General features: G+C 37.7%; 1 protein-coding gene across 1 annotated transcript; it reads right to left on the bottom strand.

The window, feature by feature from the left end:
* Window positions 1-1,417: 1,417 nt before the first annotated feature.
* LOC129107359 (pro-opiomelanocortin-like) lies at window positions 1,418-8,335 on the bottom strand. Its single transcript, XM_054618825.1, has 3 exons — window positions 8,223-8,335; window positions 3,076-3,202; window positions 1,418-2,200 (listed from the first exon to the last, which is right to left on the bottom strand). The coding sequence occupies exons 2-3, from the start codon at window positions 3,193-3,195 to the stop codon at window positions 1,622-1,624; spliced, it is 699 nt and encodes a 232-aa protein (XP_054474800.1). The 5' UTR covers window positions 3,196-3,202; window positions 8,223-8,335; the 3' UTR covers window positions 1,418-1,621.
* Window positions 8,336-19,855: the final 11,520 nt, after the last annotated feature.

The following is a 19,855-nucleotide window of genomic DNA, read 5'->3' as shown; positions in this document are numbered from 1 at the left end:
GAGATAAATTCTGTAGTATTGAAATTAACTAAAAGTCTAAGAATTGATATCTTGAACATAGTAATATGATATATATACAGTGTATATATATATATATATATATATATATATATACACACACTGCCCAATACAATCCCAACATATATATATACACATAAATGTATGTGTGTATTTATATGTGTATATATAACTTACTACTTTTTTTCAAGTTATCGTCAATATTTAGGCTACTTAGTTGATGCCTGAATATGATATATATATATATATATATATATATATAAATAAATAAATTGTTGCTTATGCTTTAGAAAATATCTGATTAGGTTTTTTATTAAACTCAAGTTAATTAAAAATGTAAACAGACCTATATTAGTCACTATATGTGAAAAACTTTTTTAACAAAACTGAATGCCGTATAGATTGCTTAATGTTTTTGCACTGAATTCTAATACATGTTACACAATAAAAACAATATTTACAAGCAAATATTAATAATAAATGGCTTATCTCTTTTTTCTCTTTCTCTCTGGATGAATAAAACCTAGAAGAGTGCTTCAAGGGATTAGTTGGAAGTGTTAGGTGTGGTATCAGGTGTGCAGATAATGCTTAACAACTGCCGGCATCAGATTTACTAAACTCTGCCCTGATGTGCCTCTCTAGACGAGACGACTTCACACCTGCCTCTACATGTAACTAGACTTTTTCTATTTTTCTTCTAAGTGTTAGGTTTAGTGTCAGGCGTTGCTCGAAAGAACAACCAACCATCCAACCATTGTGGTTTCACTCAACAACACTTCTGCTTACATATTAGTTAATTAGGTTAGGTCAAGGAGAAGTTCAAGTTAGGCAGGCAGGTACGCTGCGCATGATTTTTGATATACTTCGCCCCTTATAATACAAGACTTATTATACCCAAGAGACTGCAGTTTGTGTCCCATGTGAAACCAAAAATAAACACTAACTTATTCGTGTCTGTGACTTAAATGATGTAACTTCATCAGTCTTCCCAATTTGTCATGCGTAAAATTCTAACATGGCTTTAGATTTAATGTTTTGTTGTTTTGTCCGCTAACTACATTTTTTTTCCAAAGCTTCCAGCTGCAGCTTTGGGCATTCATCAGGTGACTGGTGTCATTAATAATAATCTATAGTTCATGTTGTTCATGTCATGTCTGTGATTATTATGAAAAAATCAATTAATAGTTTTGTTTGCCACAAACATAATTATCTTTATTATTATATTAATTTACAAAAAAAAAGATAACACAGGATTGTATTTTTTCATTTACACTCACCTCTTGCCCTGGAATGGCATTCTCTGTTTTTCAAAACATATGGATAAATAAAGACTAAAAACAAAACTCCTACAAAAGCCTCCAATTCAGACCAAGAAGGTCAAGGCAGTCTAAGGGTGCATTGTTGCTTTTGTTCAACATAAAACCGCCTTGTTTCTTATCTTTAGTTAAGGTTTAAAGAGAGCGACCTTTGACCCAGAAAGGACATTCAACAACATGCTAATGATAATGACAAGTGTCTGTAATAGTATCTGTGGGTGCTAACATGCAATGGCTATGAGATTCTTCCAACTTCCCCGGCCCTCCCACTCTCCTCCATCCTTCATTCAGCCCATTATCCTCTGCACATCCTTGACTATAATGTTCCTGAGGAGCTTGTCCAGCTTCCCCTTAGGTTTCTTCTTTCGCTGTTTCATAAGGCTGCCGTTACGTTTAGAGGCAGGTGGGCTCCCCCATCGGAAGTGATTCATCTGATAGGCCCCGTTTTTTCTCTCCTGCAGGCTCACCGGGACGTGTGACATAAGGTTGACCATTTGCGAACCCTGGTTTTGACTTCCTGCTTTCAGCTCCCTCACTTCATCCCTGTTGCTGCCCCGCTGCCTGCGAGCCTGAGGGATGAAACTGCGCTCAGAAGAGCCCCCTCCCTCCAGAGAAGAGGCGAAAACCTTTACGGGCCGACGTTTACGGCCTGAGGGTTTGCCCCAGCGGAAGTGCTCCATGGAATAGGAGCGCCGCTCGTCGCTGTGGGCTTTCAGATCCGTCTCTGATATCTTGTTGTCAGACACCATGCTGGCCAGAATGATGCTGAGTAGGAGGTTGTCATCATTGTGATTCACCTTCAGGGCCAATGCACCCAGCTGAGGGAAATCAGACTGGATCGTAGATACGCAGAGGCGAATGCAGTCCTGTATGGAAGGAATCAAAGAAAAAACATGAACATTTTTGAAGAGAAAAGTTGATTATGATACACTAATGAGCACTTTTTAATCGCTTTGATACTGTGTGTTCTCGAGCTTTTAACGATACATGCAATCTTCAAAAGCAGAAAGATTTTGCTCTGCTTTCGTGGGTTTGACAGATGTTTAATTTTCCTTTTTGTTTTAGCTTCTTGCTCATGTTGTTCGCAGTTGGGTTCATCAATAAAGCCCGGGACCCCCACTGAACTCAGACACTTACATCCCCAGGACGATTTCCGACAGTTATACACCCCTGCACATCTTTTCTTTTCTTTTCTTTATTAATATACATTTGCCACTTTAATAATACACTTGTTTTAACGTACTCTTATTTGTACATTTTCATATTTCAATTTTGAAATGATGTCTTGCATTTGTACTTAAACTTAGATTTGTACAGTAAACTCTACGTGTTACATTATTTACATTATGCACCAATCAATCACCTTGTCTGAATTCCTTGTATGTATAACGTACTTGGCAATAAACAGCTTCTGATTCTGATTCTTAAAAACTGGGCATCAAAAGATTAAAGAGAAAAATTTGTAAGAAGAACATTGAAAGCTCCAGGAAGGCAATTAGATGGATCTTGAGCCAAAGAATATTTCGTCAACTGCTGTTTCCAAAGTCAAGAATGAAACCTTAAAGCTCAAAATTTTACTTTTTATACTATTTTACTTTTTCTTTTAGTCTGTTTTTTTGTTTTCCCTTTGTAATAATCAAAGCACTTTGTATTTATTACCGTGTGTGAAACCTTTTATAGGGTTAGGGTTAGGAATGGAAAGAGATTAACAATGTAGATAGTATAAAACATTTTGACCTACCTGTAGTCTTCCCTTGCTGCTCAGGTCGTTGCAGTGGGATTTGTCCCAGCACACAGACCCAAAGCCGGGGACGCACACATAAGCCATCACCACCACTAACAGCCAAGACAGATACACCATCTTCAGCCTGGTGGAAAAAAACAGAAGTGAGTCTTTAAGTTGTAATAAAGCAAAGCCACAGCAGGGGAACTCTCTTTAAAACATAGACGAGGCTTTAATGACTCTAACAAAGTCCCAACAAATAGTCACTTATTCTTAAACTGGAAGAAATTGTTAGTGTGTGAAGAAATACATGAAATGTCTTGATAAATATCTTGATAACTGCTATTGCAAAACACTTTGCTTCATATCTTTGCGTGTGTCGACACTATCTTTGAGGTAATTGGTGGATTTGTAGCTTTGTGTGTCCCAGCTGAATAGGAACGTTGTTCTCAAATACCATTCATCCACATTCCTTTTTAGACATCATGTGTTGCTATTTTAACAGATGGTCTTGTTTATCAGTTGCATGTGAATCCTATTTCAAAGTGGTTGATGAAAAAAAGGCCTAGAAAATGTGTGTGTTGGGTTAAGGTTTGCGGTTTTTCACCCAAAGGGACTGTTAGAAAATGATTTGGGCATGGAAATGGAGGAAGAACATGCTTATTTGTGTTATTGTTTTAGGTGAGCAGGACCAGGTATTTATAGTTTTCTTGCTCCAGATTTATCTTATATTTGATCCTTATCTTGCAAGATTAACTGTAAAATTATTATAGAAAACATTGAATTGTAAAAAAACAAAATAGTAACATGCACAAAATACTTTTTCTGTGCATCATGGACATAAAGGTGCATTTTGCCATAAGCAGAAGACAACAACAACGTCTCTGTATTGGGACTTTACACAATTACCTCACAATTAAAGGTGCAAACCACCGGCCCAAAAGAGAAGGGGCAGTATATCCCCTTTACTATTGGCTCCATACAACCTCCATACTTACAACAGGGCAAGAATATGTCAAATTCAACCAAACTGCTGAAACTCGGATAAAAGGCCAAAATGACAGTACTGCCATTATAATCTCCACATGTAGCGACAGCCTATAGTTTATCATGCCATCTGTGCGTGTGCTGTGACACTAAAGTGTCTGTGAAACATTGTGTTTTTGATAATTGTTTACTGGCTTGGAGTCCGGGTAGTAGACACAAGGGAACGACTCGTGCTTTGGCTTTGGGAGACAATTTTCAGTTAGCAGCTGTGGAGGCTCAGATTCAGCCAGAGCAAAACTACAACCCTGGAGTCACAGCGGGCTGGTGGAGCGCTAAGTCTGACCTGTGTGACGGCAGCAGCAGAAAGTCTGCTGATTATTTTTGCCACTTCGAATTGAATACGATAAACAAACTACAAAACACAGACAGACCATGGCTGTATTATTGACAATCCCTCAGGTCAGCTATACTTATAGGACAGACTGGACGCTACAGTGACTCTCTATCGCCTCTCGAGGTACAAATGGTATTACAAGTCAGGACGGGCCTGGGCTAGTCAGTTAGCATGCTAATTTGATAATAAAATAAAATGTTTTTTATTAAAAATTCTGGCCATTACACATTTCACTTTTAACTTGTAGGTTATAGAACCATAATGTCAGTTTGTGACAGTAAATGTGTCTCTTAATAGTTTAGAATTGATCAAAAAACATATCTCTCTCCAAAGAACGTGGCAATATTTTAATGGCCAACGTCACAAAACTACTATAAAGTTAAATATATAATTTAAAGGTTATACTCTTTACAATTTTCCTAAGATCTACATCCATTTTTGATACAGCATCTTTACTGCAATAGACCCTTTACCAGCTAACGTCATGAAAATATTAGAGTGCATGTTGACAATAGAAGAGTTTTTCCCCCAAATCCAGATGGGTTAGCAAGCTTTAAACATTGAATTAAATCTTTTACGGTTGCAAACTTAATTTTTTGGTGGTAATGCCCTGGCACAGCTTGACAAGCTATGCAGTCCGCTGTATTAGGCTGTACTTCTGTACTTGCGTGCACACATACACATACCTCATCATTGTTTACTAACTGTAAAATGGTCTATTGGCATTAAATGTATTTGCAAATACCTCCCTATGTGGTTGTTTTCATTGTTAGTGGCAGAGTCGGCCATCCCTGCACTGGATTGGAGTTGGCTTCACACACTCAGGGGATACACAAGACATGAGGCATGCATGTTATCCGGCTTCATAATCTCATTGGTATGGTCCTCAGTGTTACTGCACACTGAGCATTGTCTTCTGCTGCTGTCCATAAATGTCAATCTCCATCTATCCACCAGATGACCTCAGAATCTCCCAACTGTCCCACTCAACTGACTCTTACGTCCCCATGCTCAGCTGTTTCCACTTTCTCTCTCCAGCCCTGCAGTATTTTACCAGTTAATTTCCATTCATTTCCTGCGAAATTGTCATTGTGTGAGCTTTTGCTTTCCAGCCACCTGAACCTGTTACTCTTGGGACCTTTTTTCTTGTTTACCTGTCACCTGTTTCCAGCTACTTCTGTCTGTTTGGAGTTACAACCCATAACTGTATGCTTTTGTATTTGCAGTTTTCATTAAATCTGTCTCGACTGCATTCGGGTCTTTCCCTCGTTGCCTTGTACACAGCTGCTGTGGAACATTGAATCATTCAATTGGTGAAAAATGATGACGGCTTTTTTTGAGAGGCCTCCACAGGAGAAGCAATGTATTTGCCGCTGTGGTTCGGGCCGAAGGTGATCATTCATTAAACATGCGTCTATAAAGACGTTTAGCTTTTTTTGTTAGTGAGTAAAAAAAGGCAAAAAAGCCACAGAGCTGTTGTATAGGAAACTACTAGACTACCATCAGCATTAAATCAAATCATTGGTTAGCCTAGTGTGATGGAAAAAACAGACTTTATTAATACAAAGGAATTTTTCTTTGGCTGCATTTCTGACAGTCGAGCTGCTCATGGACTGTTATCTTAAGGATAATAACTTTACTCCCATAACGTGCAAATTCAAATTCAAACCCAACCTGATTTTATCATGGATGATATTGCAGTGCAGAACAACATTTGTAATGTAATTCTGTAAATAGGATGCACGATTTATGTTTACAGTTTTGCCAAGTTATAATTCCACTCCTAATGTACAATTTGGACTGTGTATGATTGTTCCATGAACATATTAAATCAGAGATAATTGAGGCTGAGTTGAGGTGTTGAGGTGAAGAGAATAACCCAAAGCAATTATTAAATAGTAACTTCAGCCTCAGGTCTGATAAATACAAAAAAGTTGGCAAGGGCGGTTGGCTGTAGAAGCTTAAATTTGTCCTCCGCAAACCCCAGCACGTCCGTCTCCAGAGTGTCTGGCTGCTGTCCTTCAGGCTGTAGTCTCCCAACAACAGCCGCTGATCCATTTTTCAGTCACATCGTAGGAAAGCACATGGCTACTGCCAGATAATCAGTCTTCGTCAGAGTGTAATGTGATGATAGCTTAATTTCCAGTCACAAAATAAAAGGAGAGAACAGGTTTGTGCTGTGATTGTAATGCATCGAAATGGTTTCGGAAAAAAAGTCAAAATGATAGACGCTTTGGTGAGATGCAAGGTGGGTCTAATTAGAGAGCATTAACATTATTTTTTTTAATGCCCTATATTAGTTTAAAAGGGTTGAATGTTTATCTGAATTGGCCTTGCAAGATTAGGGCTGATTTAAAACAGTAGATGGTGTTTTGAGCCATTTTCAACCATGAAATGCAGATTTTTTAATAAATGTGGTGAAAAAATGTCAATATTAACACCAGCACTGATGTGTTTCATCACAGTACAGTTATATCATTTAGTTTACAGCTTAAAAAACACGTTTGAGAGTGCAGTTACTCTTCTACAGCCCTGGGAAAGGTCTTGTTTAAATTAAATCGGACATAACTTTTATCCCCCGTTCTCCACTGCAGTCATTTCCATACAGTCCCTAAACCACATTCCAATTGGCTCTGAATTGAATGAAGTCAACTTGAAGAAAAAAAGAATGAATACAGCAGTTCCTTTATATAACTGTTCAAGGACACAGAGGAATGATGATGGTACTAATATAGTTATTACTTGGGTTAATAGGCTTCATTTCCTCAGCTATGCTGCCCTTAGTAACATGAATCTGCAGCCAAACAATAAAATGTTGTAAACAATGACCATTAAAGTTGCTTTGTGAGATAAGTGGCCAGCACACGTAACTTTTTGTGCTACTTCAAGGACAATGATCGATGAACAAAGACGAACACATGCGAGGAAACAGATTGCTATGTTGCAGGCTTTGCTGCATTCATATGGACCACACACATATCAGAAGGGAGATATTCATTATTAAGTGATGACAGAGATCTACCAACAGATAGATATTTATGATGCATCTTCTTCATGCAAGCTCCTCCTCATCTCTTTGCTGCTATGTTTATTACCATTTCTTCTCTTCCCATGTTCAACAATTTATTTAGAAATATAATCTTTATGGAGTTTATTTTGTAGAAGCTAGATAACAGAGAAAGTATAAACTAAACTGGTACGTGGTTATACTACTTTTCTCTTTTACATTTTACATTTTGGTGCAATGAGTTAATTTCCTTTCCTTAGTTGGGAAATTGCCTCTTGTTGTCTCTCCCTCCATTCTCTATTCTAAGGAGTGACTCCTTGGTGGGCCATCATCTTTGTAACTCTGGCAGAGACCCTACAATCTTCCTACATTATGACTCACTCTGCTTAGCTTTGTTCTCCACAGAGATACTCTGCTGCGATTAAAATAGATCGAAACCTCATGTGTTTATAAAATAGTTATTATAATTATGTCTGTCAGCTAGATCTGTGTTTGTGGAGGTTTATGTTAATGTAAAAAAGCAATTGTTAAAGAAAACTATGCATGTTCTGCAAAATGCTGAGGTGTAACTATGAAACATAAATCCGCTTTAATTATGATTAAAAGAGCAAATGCATCGGTACATGTCGGAAAAATCCTAAATCAGTGAATGTGGGTAATCAATGCAATAGTGCTTCACTGTTCAGAAAAACAACAAGCCAAAAACAATCAGACACAATTTTGATCCATGCCAAAACAAGATTCCACAAAGAAGTTAAAGAAATTCGTTTTTTTTACCTTTTCCAAAAGTGTCGTTTCCTCCTCCTTATCTTTATTTTCTCTCTGTGTTTGTCCAAAGATCTTCCAGAGCGGCGACTCTTAACTATGATCCCTCTCCTCCTCTTCTGCTTTCTCTCTGCTCTGTAATGAAATGCTCAGTAGGAGCGGGTCGGCTGCTTCCTTAGAGGAGGAAAGCTCTTTTTAAAGACGCATGAGTGGAGCTCGGAGTCTCAGGGCCTTGGGGTGTGATTGAGGTAAGGGGTCTCCTGCTCCTCTCTGGACGGGGAGGATTGTGTCTTTGTGTTCGTATGGTAGATAGGTCTTTAAGGGCCACCCACACACTTTTTAATCAATGGTGCAGCTCACGTCACCACAACAACAGGTGAAGCTCTTAGTTAACCACCTTGCTGCCCTCCTCCTGCGTCGACCTCCGGTTGGCTTTCAATCTAACAAGAAATCTTCAATGGGTGATAATTAGGATGTTTCAGGGCTCTCAGTTAGATTTATTGAGTGCTTGTTTACATTAACTTACACTAGTTAAAACAAATGCAGATCATTAGTGGATTCCTGCCAATCCTGACTAAATCCATAAAAAGGTCAGTACGTTGAGAGAGACATCCTTTCAAATGGGATGAAGAGCCATTGTGAGGTGTTTCAAATCAATTTGACTGATTGCATCTTTTCTAAGCGGTTCTTGTTTACAAGGTGTGCATGCATCCCTGTGTGGAAACTTCATTAGGGAGACCTGACTCACTTGTTTAGACGTCATGACTTAACACACACACACACACACACACACACACACACACACACACACACACACACACACACACACACACACACACACAATGCTTTATCAAAGGAAAGGCTAAGCTGTTGAAAATAACCACTTTCCTTTCATTGGTTAAATGCCAGTACCATACACATTTTATATAATGCCTGTGTTATATATATTTTCAAGGATTAACACACAAGGACACTGTGACAAGGATGAAACACACACACAGTAACTTCGGGTAAACTGGAGGATAATTGGAGACACCAATTAATCACTTTTCTTTCTATGTTTATTTTTCTCTTTCAATTTGCAATGTCCTTAAAACATGTTTATTCATCCTGCCTTCGGTGTTTTTAAAGGGCCCAAGTGACTAAACAATGAGTAAGAGTTGATTAAAATTAAAGAAAAGTTTGAAATGGCAACAAGTGCCTGTTTACTTTTTTAAACTAGTGCAAAATACAGCGCAGTTACCATGCAAAGTAATCAAGATAATGTCTGATTAAAATGTATGAAAAGAAAATGTAGTTCTTGGAATCTTTTTAATTGGGAAAACATGCTTTTCTTTTCCAGGATGTCAAATGTAATTCTTTGTCCAGTCAAATCCAACAATAACAATAAAAAAGGCCACTGAATCATGAGATTGAGCACCTTTTGTAATGACAACAGGGAACAAGCTCAGCTAGGGTGAAGTCATCAAGAGAAGCCTTGTTCATATTTCATCTGTTTTGTATCATAATATAACAGTTCATCACAAGGTCTAGGGCTATAGTGCGCTGCATAAACTGGAACAAAGGTTGCTTTTCAAAAAGGTTCTCTACCTTATGTTAATGTCATATAATAAAAACGTCAAATACCCCTTAAAAAGGGAGTTTACTTTCTGGGAAATCTGTTACCTCACCCGATGACTTATCACACGGTTTGGAATCACTTCTCTCCTCCTTCCACTACAAATAAATCATGCCTTTCCCATCTGATATTCTGTTGATTCACTGTTATGCATTTCTTAAAATGTAAAATGTGTTCTCTGGCATTTTATTATGCAATGTTTGCATGACTTAAACTAAGTGTCAAAATATATTCAAACTTTTATTTTAACAGTTTCAATACCACATTTGTACCACTTACTACTTTCAGCATCTTTTTATAGTAATACTTTGATTTTCTGAATATCATCTGCATACATTTTCAAATTAAAAGTGCTGCTGTAACCCCACATCTAGAAGAAGTGAATTATGATAAAAACAAATATTTAAGAGCGTGATGCTAGTAGAGTACCAATGGTTAAAACAATAATGAGAATAATATTTAAAACCTGGACAGTCTGAAGTGAGAGTAATTCACTCTACTCCCTCAGCAACAAGTGCCAAAGCCTCAAAAGATTAAACCCACTTAATCTCCATGCATCCAGTCCTCTGCAGGTGGTGTTTGTTCTGCTCCTGTTTTTGAGTTTGAGTCATTACTGGATATGAATGCTGAAACAAAAAGAGCATGAACACTTAACGACTTCTTTGATGGATAACTAAAGGTTAAAATCAAAAGGAGATGATGTAATTCATCTCCCTGTTGATGCTGCTGCTGACTTCCACCGTTTAATAATAATAATGCAACCCCCGGACGAGGCTGTGCAGTGTGTGAATCACTGTCTTACAAAGACTCTGCCATTTAACCAACTGTCATGTATACTAATATTATCCTCACATCAATCTGAAGAGGTTTTAAAGACTGTGGAGGCAAAAGACAGATTTTTTCTCAAGCAAACATTCTTTGCAGACAAAGTCGGAGAAGAGATATTTTCCTGATTTACGTATTTTTCCATCTTCATCAAATGTGCAAGCTTATTTTGTTGCAATGGGAGGAGTTACCATTTACAAATAAGACATCAAGGGAAGAGTGTGGAGCTGAGCATCTTCCCTTGACTTTAACGATGCTTATTTTGTTGAGGTTTAGATCATTCTAGACCTTTCAAACGGCACTTGCAAAATAATGAAAATTAAAGGTCCCCTTACTCGCTTGAACTGGAACTTTCAACTATATCGACAGTCTAAAAATGAACATATTCTATGTATAATGTATGTGATTTTAAAACAATAGAGGATGGCGCAGAGGAATAAGCTATATTGGACTTTGGCTGCACAGGTTTTTTTCTTTGAACTGGATTTCTTGTTCATTATTGAATACCTCTAAATTTTCCCCTTAAACAGTGAATGTTTATACTAAACGTTAGGAGTGGTGGATACTGGGATTGGGCTCCAGTGTTTTGGTTCATTAAAATAGGGTTGTGTTTACTGTTCTTACACAAAGAGTCCGTATAAACAGCTTCGTCAGAGATCTGCCAAAGACCGTTTCTAAGAATTCCCCAGCACGACACTGAAAATGCCAAAAGAAATAAAAAACAACAACAAACAAGCAAATAAAAATAAACACACAAGGCCTTCAATATGAATGAAATGTATATTGCCTAGTAACAGCGTTTGCAATCCGCTGAGCATCTTGAACCCCAAACATATTGTGTATTCAACTTTCTGTCCAAAAGAGGATCTCTGAAGGCAGCATGTGGTCACTGTGGTCAACTATATGTGATATCAGCTCAAAATAAAATAACTATGATATGAATATGAGTACATTTGAACCATTTATATGTCAGAGGTTGCCAAATGTTTACATTTGCGTTCCATTTTGGAGTTATTTGTTGTTTGTGATTTACTTAAATAATAGAAATAAAATGCCACCTACTGTTAAGGCATCTCCACCGTGCAATATAAAGAATCTGTGCAATACTAACAATCAATCTTGTGTGTTTATATAATATTTTAGTTATTGTTGTTTTTTAACGTTTTATACTTTTTTATTATACTTGTTTTGAGTTTGTTTTTAATTATGTCTCTTATTTGTTTGTTTGCACTATCCACTCTGCTGCTGTAATCCTGCAAATTTCCCTGCTGTGTGACTAATAAAGGATTATTTTATCTTATCTTATCTTATCTTCTATTTATGATGTCCTCTGTTGCTTTCCAAGAGCATCACAGCTCAGCCAAAGCTGCAGAGTAGGATTTTACATGTTCTATTTGAGATGTTAGTCCAACAATAGGCCACCTCGCCTTGAAAAGAAAATACTCGCTGTACCTGTAACCTTTTACAAACCAATTACAGATTTTATGTGAAAAATGTACAGCCTTTCTTATTCTCCAGAGCAATCCACCCGGCCTCAATGTCAGGTTATTCAACTGTGCGTCATGAATAGGGTGACATAATTTCAAATTATTGCCGGAGTGGGGAGGAATGTCCCTTTTGGAAAAAGTGTGTTGCCTTGATTCATCCCTTACGTCGTAGGAGGAAGAAGCCGAGGTTCAAAAAATTTGGAAAGTTGAGTTTTCTCCAACCATCCATGTGAGGCAGCTGTTTTTAATTTTGAGTTATCACAATGGAAGAGCCGTTTAGAAAAGTTATTTATTTTGTAAACTGGAAAAGTGTGGCTAAGCGGAAATAAAGAGAGAGAGATATTTGTGGTTTCACAAATATCTCTCCGGCTATATGGCCACAACCTTATAGCTGGTAGATGAAATCTGCCTCTCATCATATTCTGAGACAATTTACACGCTGGCTTTTAAAAGCAAAGCTTAACAAGTCAATGAATGTCAGGGCTTTTTCCCACCTTCACCTCCCAAAACACGAGCTTCAGAGAGGAGCTTTTCTGGTTTTAAGCCAGCCGTAAGGATGCCTTGGGCAAACGGATGGACGCTGCTTCATCACACACAGATGTGTACATTATTATTCCAGTTTAGAAATGTATCTATCTATATATCTATCTAGTCTATTTATCCAACACAGCCTATGGGGTAAAAAGGTGTCACAGTTGTAGTGTGACAGAAAGATTATGATATAGAATTACTTTATATTTGATTTACAAATGACAGATTTACTTCACTGATATACACATCCTTTGTCATTTATATCTCCTGATTGCTTTGAAACTATGTTGAGCCAATACTTTCAACACTTGTGTGTAATCTTCTTTCCCTTTTTCAGCTGTTCGCAGCATGCAATGTGTTACACATTTTCTCCATTACAGTATTTTCCACTATGCTGCAGCCAAGGCTAGAGGGGCCCAGGTGCAGGAAACCTTTATAACATTTATAAACTAGATCGTGACCCGGTGACTCTCTTTAAGAAAGGACCACATAATTGAATAATGGACGACACATCTCATTGTACTATGCACATTCTAAACATATTTGCAATTGATGTGTAGGTGTCAGAAGGTATGTGTGTGTGTGTGTGTGTGTGTGTGTGTGTGTGTGTGTGTGTGTGTGTGTGTGTGTGTGTGTGTGTGTGTGTGTGTGTGTGTGTGTGTGTTGTTTTATGGCTCTGACTCCCTCCTCATTAAGCCTGTGAGAATGTGCCTATCATTAACCTTCCCCATGTTTAATGAGCAACACCCGGAAAGGAGGGGATCGATTGGTGTACTGTCTTGGAGCGGGGGGGCTTTCCCCTCAGTTAAATCCCTTTTTTAGGTGTTGAAAAGGGGGAAGTGACAGATGACGGCATGGAGAAAGAAAGCGAGCCAGCTGATCGAGGTGGGCGGTGCGGCCTATGGAGAGGGGAACAGCAGAGGAGGCCCTGTGGGATCTGATGAGGGGCGAGGTAAGCTTCACTTCTCCTCCAAGCTATGTAGGTCTTCTTAGTTCTACCTGATTGCAGAAGTTATCGTGCTAGCCTCCTTTTTATACAGCTTCAAGGAAAGATACACAGCAGAGTTTGATCATTAGCTTGGATCAAATGGTTATTTGTGAGTTGGATTTATTCATTTTGTTTGATTTGAACTCTTATGTAATTTGACCCATTGTGGAGAGAGAGAAATAATGGCGTTGCCCTTAAACTGGTTATTTAATATGTACACTGAGGCATTAGGAGCCATCTTTTAAAGACTGCACTATTTTGCTCCTAACTTGGCCTCTCTGCACGTCGGCTACTCGCTAACTCTTGACTCCTGGATCTGAAGAGGGATCCCCACCCGGACCTTGAATCAGACACCTTAAAGCACTGGTGGACTTTAAGAGACTCTAGGCCTGGACTGTTTTAATTTATTTTTATCTATTGTATTTTAATAAAAATGTATTTTTAAAAGAATCTAAATCTGTGTGCTGTCCTGGACAGAGTACTTCCCAGTAGAAATTCGTAAGGGTTTCAACGCTGCTACATAAGCAATGGACTCAGTGAACTTGGGAGCTTTTTGGGTCCCTTGAGATCTCAAAAGAGTTTGAAAAATACACCAGATTATTCAGCCAATAATGAGCAAGACAGGCATGGATACATATTTATATTTCTGGTCTCCAAAATATGTCAAAAACAGCTGAGTCTTTAGATATTCATTCATTGAAACAAAACGCTTAAACTGCTGAAGTCAGACAGGAGTCGCCAATCAAGTAAAATCCAGCACACAGCTATTAGTGGCTTGTGTGGCCTCCGTATAGGTGTATCGAAGCATCAAGGGAATGCAGCTCTGGAGATTTAAGCTGGGTCATGATCATTTTAGTCAACTAACTTTTAATCACAATCATGTCAGAACTGACTGAAACACAAAGCCGACCTAGGCTAAATCTGACCAGATTTAAACTAGACGGCACACAGAAGCGTGCAAACATAATACAGTTGCTCCGCATGAAATCATTCTAATAAAAAACCTAAGCTTATTCAAGTCCGACGCCAAGTGTTTAATGTTGCAGATGTTAATAAATGCTGAAGACTCCCTGTTCGCCTGGACCTCAAACAAGCCAACAGTGTCTGATCTTTTCAGACCAGAATGTTATCACACACAATTCCACACGTAATGAAAAAGATAAATGCAATCAATTTTATGAGCCGTATCCGTTGTCAGTCGGTTGTATTTCCAGCTTAACTGTCTGCTCTATCAATCTTGAATTTACAGGTTTTTAGAAATAGTTTAATAAATCAAAACAGACTGTGTAAATCATGTCAGGTTTATAAATGCAGCTCTCAACATAAATACATCTCAAGTGGAATATACAAAGCATGGAAAACTAATTTACATAGCTCACCAACTTTTGACAAATAGTGCATAAAGCATTAAATTGCTAGTTTAACAACCCCCCCACCCCAGAGACTTCCCACAGCGTGCAATAACTGACTAAAAATAATGGAGTGCACAATAACTTTGGCAATAAAAATGAGCTAACCAAGAAAGCTTATAAAATACAATAGATCTTCAGCCCTCTAGACCACTTCCAGTATACGTCACAAATATTACATTTTTATGCTCTTGCTGCTGCTGCCAGTAATCCAACCATCCAAAACATTTAAATTGTGCTTTATAGGAGGATGCCAACTATAAATGACACATACAAAAGGAAAAAAAACACCCTACTGAGTTCCTCATTGAAAGTCTCATAACTGCAATATCAGCGTTTAACACTCCCACAGCATCTCCCACAGGATATCTCAGGAAGCACAGTCCTCTGCCTGTTTCCAAAATAGAAAAGGAAGCCTGGCAGAAGCCTGGCCAGAGTGACTAGGAGGTTAGTAGGAGGCAGATGCAATAGACTTAGTCCAGGTTTAACAAAAGGTATTTTATTTACACAAAGCTGGCACAATGCTATACAGGTAATGAAAAATATGAACAAAAAGAAAATTTAATTTGACTGAGCGAAACTCTATTTAAAGCCATGTAGCTTACATTGACTTAATATCACACAGCTAGACAGTGATTTCCATCACCTGTAAAAGCCAAAAGCATCTGTTTGGATAAACCCTTCCATCAGCAGTCATAGACTGTATCATTCCTGCATGTAAATCCAATGCCTCTTCTGAAAAAAGGAAAGTCATAATAAGGTAGGGTAGATATTCTTTAAAAGCATTTTTGTTTGAAAGTCTCATTACATCCTGACAGCAATCAATGAACCTCATTCCTCTGACAAAAAAAAGAAGAAAAGAAATCAGGTAGCAGGACTGTAATAGACCCATCCAATCATGTCAATCGGCCCAAATGTATTGATCGGACAGGCTACCTGTCAGTCTACCTACCTGCACGTGCACTCATTACTCGTCACCGGAGTCTTTTTATAAGCTGCTAGCTTGACAGCTGTGAGTCATAACAATAGCTCTGGTCGTTGTTTACATTCTTTATGATATATTTACATGCATAATGATATTTTTGGAGCATTTGGGCTTATTTTATCATTTATCAGACCAAGATCAGTCCTTGAAGTGGAAAAAAATATAAACTTTATTCTATACTCAAAGGCATTACTATTACTGTTAAGTATTATATATAATACTCATAATATCACATATTGAGATAAAATGGGGAATGCTTTAGATTCGCACAGTACGATTCTTACCAATTTAATTTGTTGTGAGTTGTGATTGTTTTTTGTACTGACTGTGTACCAGTCAGCCGGCAACCTGGAGGTCTGAAAAGTGAAGCCACTGAGAAGGGCCCTAAACTAGCATCCTCTCTAATAGCCAGCAGGGGGCGCTCCTCTGGTTGCAAAAAGAAGTCAGATTGTAAGGAAGTCAATTAGAAAATGATTATTTTTCTAGATTGATTTATTACCTCAGTAAATATTGTAAACATGGGTTTCTGGTCTCAATCGGTAGTATTATGTTATACAGCATGATGATCATTTAGTAAATTAAGGTTCCATTTAGAGTAAAATAAAATTAGGGCGGGGCTACCTTTGTATTGTAAGGACACTATCTCGGCATTGTCCGGTCTAGAAGTTGTCTGGTTTTTCGTCTTAGAACTTTAACCTTTCACAGTGTGTTTTAAGTTCATTCTAACATTTATGTTGACTAAAAATGTCTTATTCAGCATTCGGCTGTACATAGCCCCCCCTTAAAAAGATAGAGACGGCAAAAAATGCAGAACTCACGGCTTCAAAACAGTAGTCAACAAACCAATGGGTGAAGTCACCATGACTACGTTCACTTCTTATATAGTCTGTGCTTATTAATATGAGATTTTCCACCCTTTCCTTCGATTTTCCAACTGGTGTAAAATAAAACTAGAGCCAGTATATTTACACATCTAACATAGGGCTTCGGTTGCATCTGGTGAGACACCAATGAGCAGCCTTTATGGCACTGCATGGAGTCTTCCTATGCTGGGTCATCCTAGAGGGCACTTTAGCATGTTTTCTCCATATAAGAGCACCTAAAGGCACAGCAGATTAGTTTTCTCTACTGGAATGGCTCTCTAGATTGCACCTTTTCACATTTTCTCTACTGGAAGGGCTCTCTAGAGGGCACTTTGCCATGTTTCCTCACTTCAAGGACACCCTAGAGGGCACTGCAATATGTTTTATCTATCATAGGGGAATCCAAGAGGGCACTTTTGCAATGTTCCTTCGGACATGGAGGTCGCAAGGGGAGAGTCGCTTTTCTAGTAGAATATTTAGGTGAAATTTTGTGAGTTCTGCCTCTGTCAATCTGATGGCAAAATGCATGTGATACCGTCTGAATACCGATCAATTCTGCTTATTGCCATTAAATGCTTGTAAGAATGCACATTTGTTAGTGATGAAGCATGCGTCATTAAATATTTATCTGAATTTGTTACAAAGTCTAGGTTTAAAGATAAAGGTCATTTTACACTGCAATTGCTTTAACATTTAAGACAAATAATTAATATATTGGTTTTATACATTTTTATTATTCAAATATTTTTATCTGGTTCAATAACTTTCTGAACTTTGTAACCATATGATTTTAAGTGCCACTTAAAACCAATATTGTTTGATAAATACATTGAAATAATGGATGCTGTAAGTTGCATTTTAGCCACAAGAGGCTGCAATTTGGTCACAAATAAGTCAGGGTCGTCTTTATTCCGCTGGGGGTTGAATTGTTATTTTTCACTTGCTTTATCACTGATCATCATGCAATTACATACAAAAACACACAGACATGATGCTGTTTGTTGAATATGTGTTAATTTCACAATATACATTTGTTTTAAACTTGTCTAGCTAAATAAATGCTTAAGAGTAACTTCTGAGAACCACAACAAGTTATATATCTTCTCTTATTGAACATCACACTCATCCCAAACAGAAGACCACTTGAATACCTGTTCAACAAAAAAGTTAATGTCTTATTTTTTGTATTTATCACTCTCCTGTGGCACCATTAAACGTCCCTGTGATCCCCTTGCACTAAACAGGGATTTATAATTTCCTGTGGTATTTATAGCTTGCTTTGAAAAAGGTATAATGAGATCACTGTGGACTCGACTCACAAGGGCTCATAACAGCATGGCAGCAAGTGGGTGACAAGTTTTCAGCAGCATATTAAATTACATTTTTAGAGATTACTTGTTTCAGTTTAAGATAGCAGGATTTAATACAAACATTAAATTATTACAGCAACAAATGATCACTGTTATGTACGACCGAATATACAAAATGTCAATGATAAATACTCTATATATATACTTACTTTCAATTCAACATGAGGGGTTTTTAAAGGCTGATTTCAAGGTATTTTTTGGACTGAACACAGTGATGCTGAACAAGTCTAATTGGCAAAACAGGAATCATTTTAATATATATATAATACATGTATTTCACAACCTACTGTAAGTTTAGATACAAGTATCGTGTCTTACTTTCTCATGTATTAAAATAAACTATATATTGTTTGAAATAAATTTGCATATGCATAGCCTTCTGAAGCCTACATGTTGTAAAAATGTATGTTATGCAAATAAATTGCCCCACCGAGGCTGTAACTCATCCAGGCCAAAGGGCATAAAGGGGGGGGGGACATAAATATGTGAGGGGACCTCCTTTGTTCGACGTTTAGTCACCTCTGTGGCCCCTGTAAAACCATTAAACGAGGAGGACTTCTCCCAGGAGCCCAGCATTCCTCAGATTCCTCCGGTCTGATGTCAGAGCGGAGGGGACGGCATCTGGACCAACTGCTGCCTTCAAGGTCCCCGCCATGGCTGCGACCTTTGAGCTCTGTTCTAGGTGGGGATTTTAAATTGTTTAAGTGAGATAATCAACATGTATAGGCCTGCACATTTTTTTGTAAACTTGCTTTCTTTTAAACAATTAGCAGCAAGGAGTTTTGCTGATGTGTAATACTGCGACAGTGGGAATATAGTAAAAATGAAAGGCATTATTTGGGTTTTGGGATACAAGGAATTTGTCTAGGTGATTGATTGGTACGTAACAGTAAACACAGTGCAATAATATAAGACATAATTCAAAAATAAAAATATGAAAATGTACAAAAAAATATGGTTAAGAGATAAAATAAGATAATCCTTTATTAGTCCCGCAGCGGGGAAATTTACAGGATTACAGCAGCATAGAGGATAGTGCAAACAAGAGACATAGTAAAAAAACAAGATCAAAAATAAGTATTATAAATAAGCAAATGAGCAATAAAAAAAACAGTAAAAAACAGTAAAGAATCCACAGCAACTGAAATATTATTATTATTATTATATACAGACAGAAACTATAATAACTATTGTATTGCACAGTTTTTTTGTATTGCAGAGGTTTTTAGTGTCATGTGGTCTACTGGGACAAGTAGACCAAGTGTAGAACAAGTATATTTAAAGAAAAAAATGTAAAAACTATAGCAAAGAAGGGTATTGCGTTAGACTTTAAGGAAGTTGTTGTGTAATTAATGACTTTCACTTACAACTCCTCTTACACATCAAATCACACAAGCGGCTGCAACTCTTTTGGCTCGTCTTAAAACATAATGCGGGGCCCTGTCTCACCGGTTCTGAAGCCTATAGCCTATATGTGAATTAGCCGTTTTCATTCAACAGATATCCCAGTAATAAACAAGAAAGCAAAGAAAAGTCTAAAAAGCCATTGACATACATGCAGAAATATCT

This window comes from Anoplopoma fimbria, chromosome 18 (genome assembly GCF_027596085.1).
Source record: "Anoplopoma fimbria isolate UVic2021 breed Golden Eagle Sablefish chromosome 18, Afim_UVic_2022, whole genome shotgun sequence".
NCBI lineage: Eukaryota > Metazoa > Chordata > Actinopteri > Perciformes > Anoplopomatidae > Anoplopoma > Anoplopoma fimbria.
This window is presented reverse-complemented; position numbering and strand designations above follow the sequence as displayed.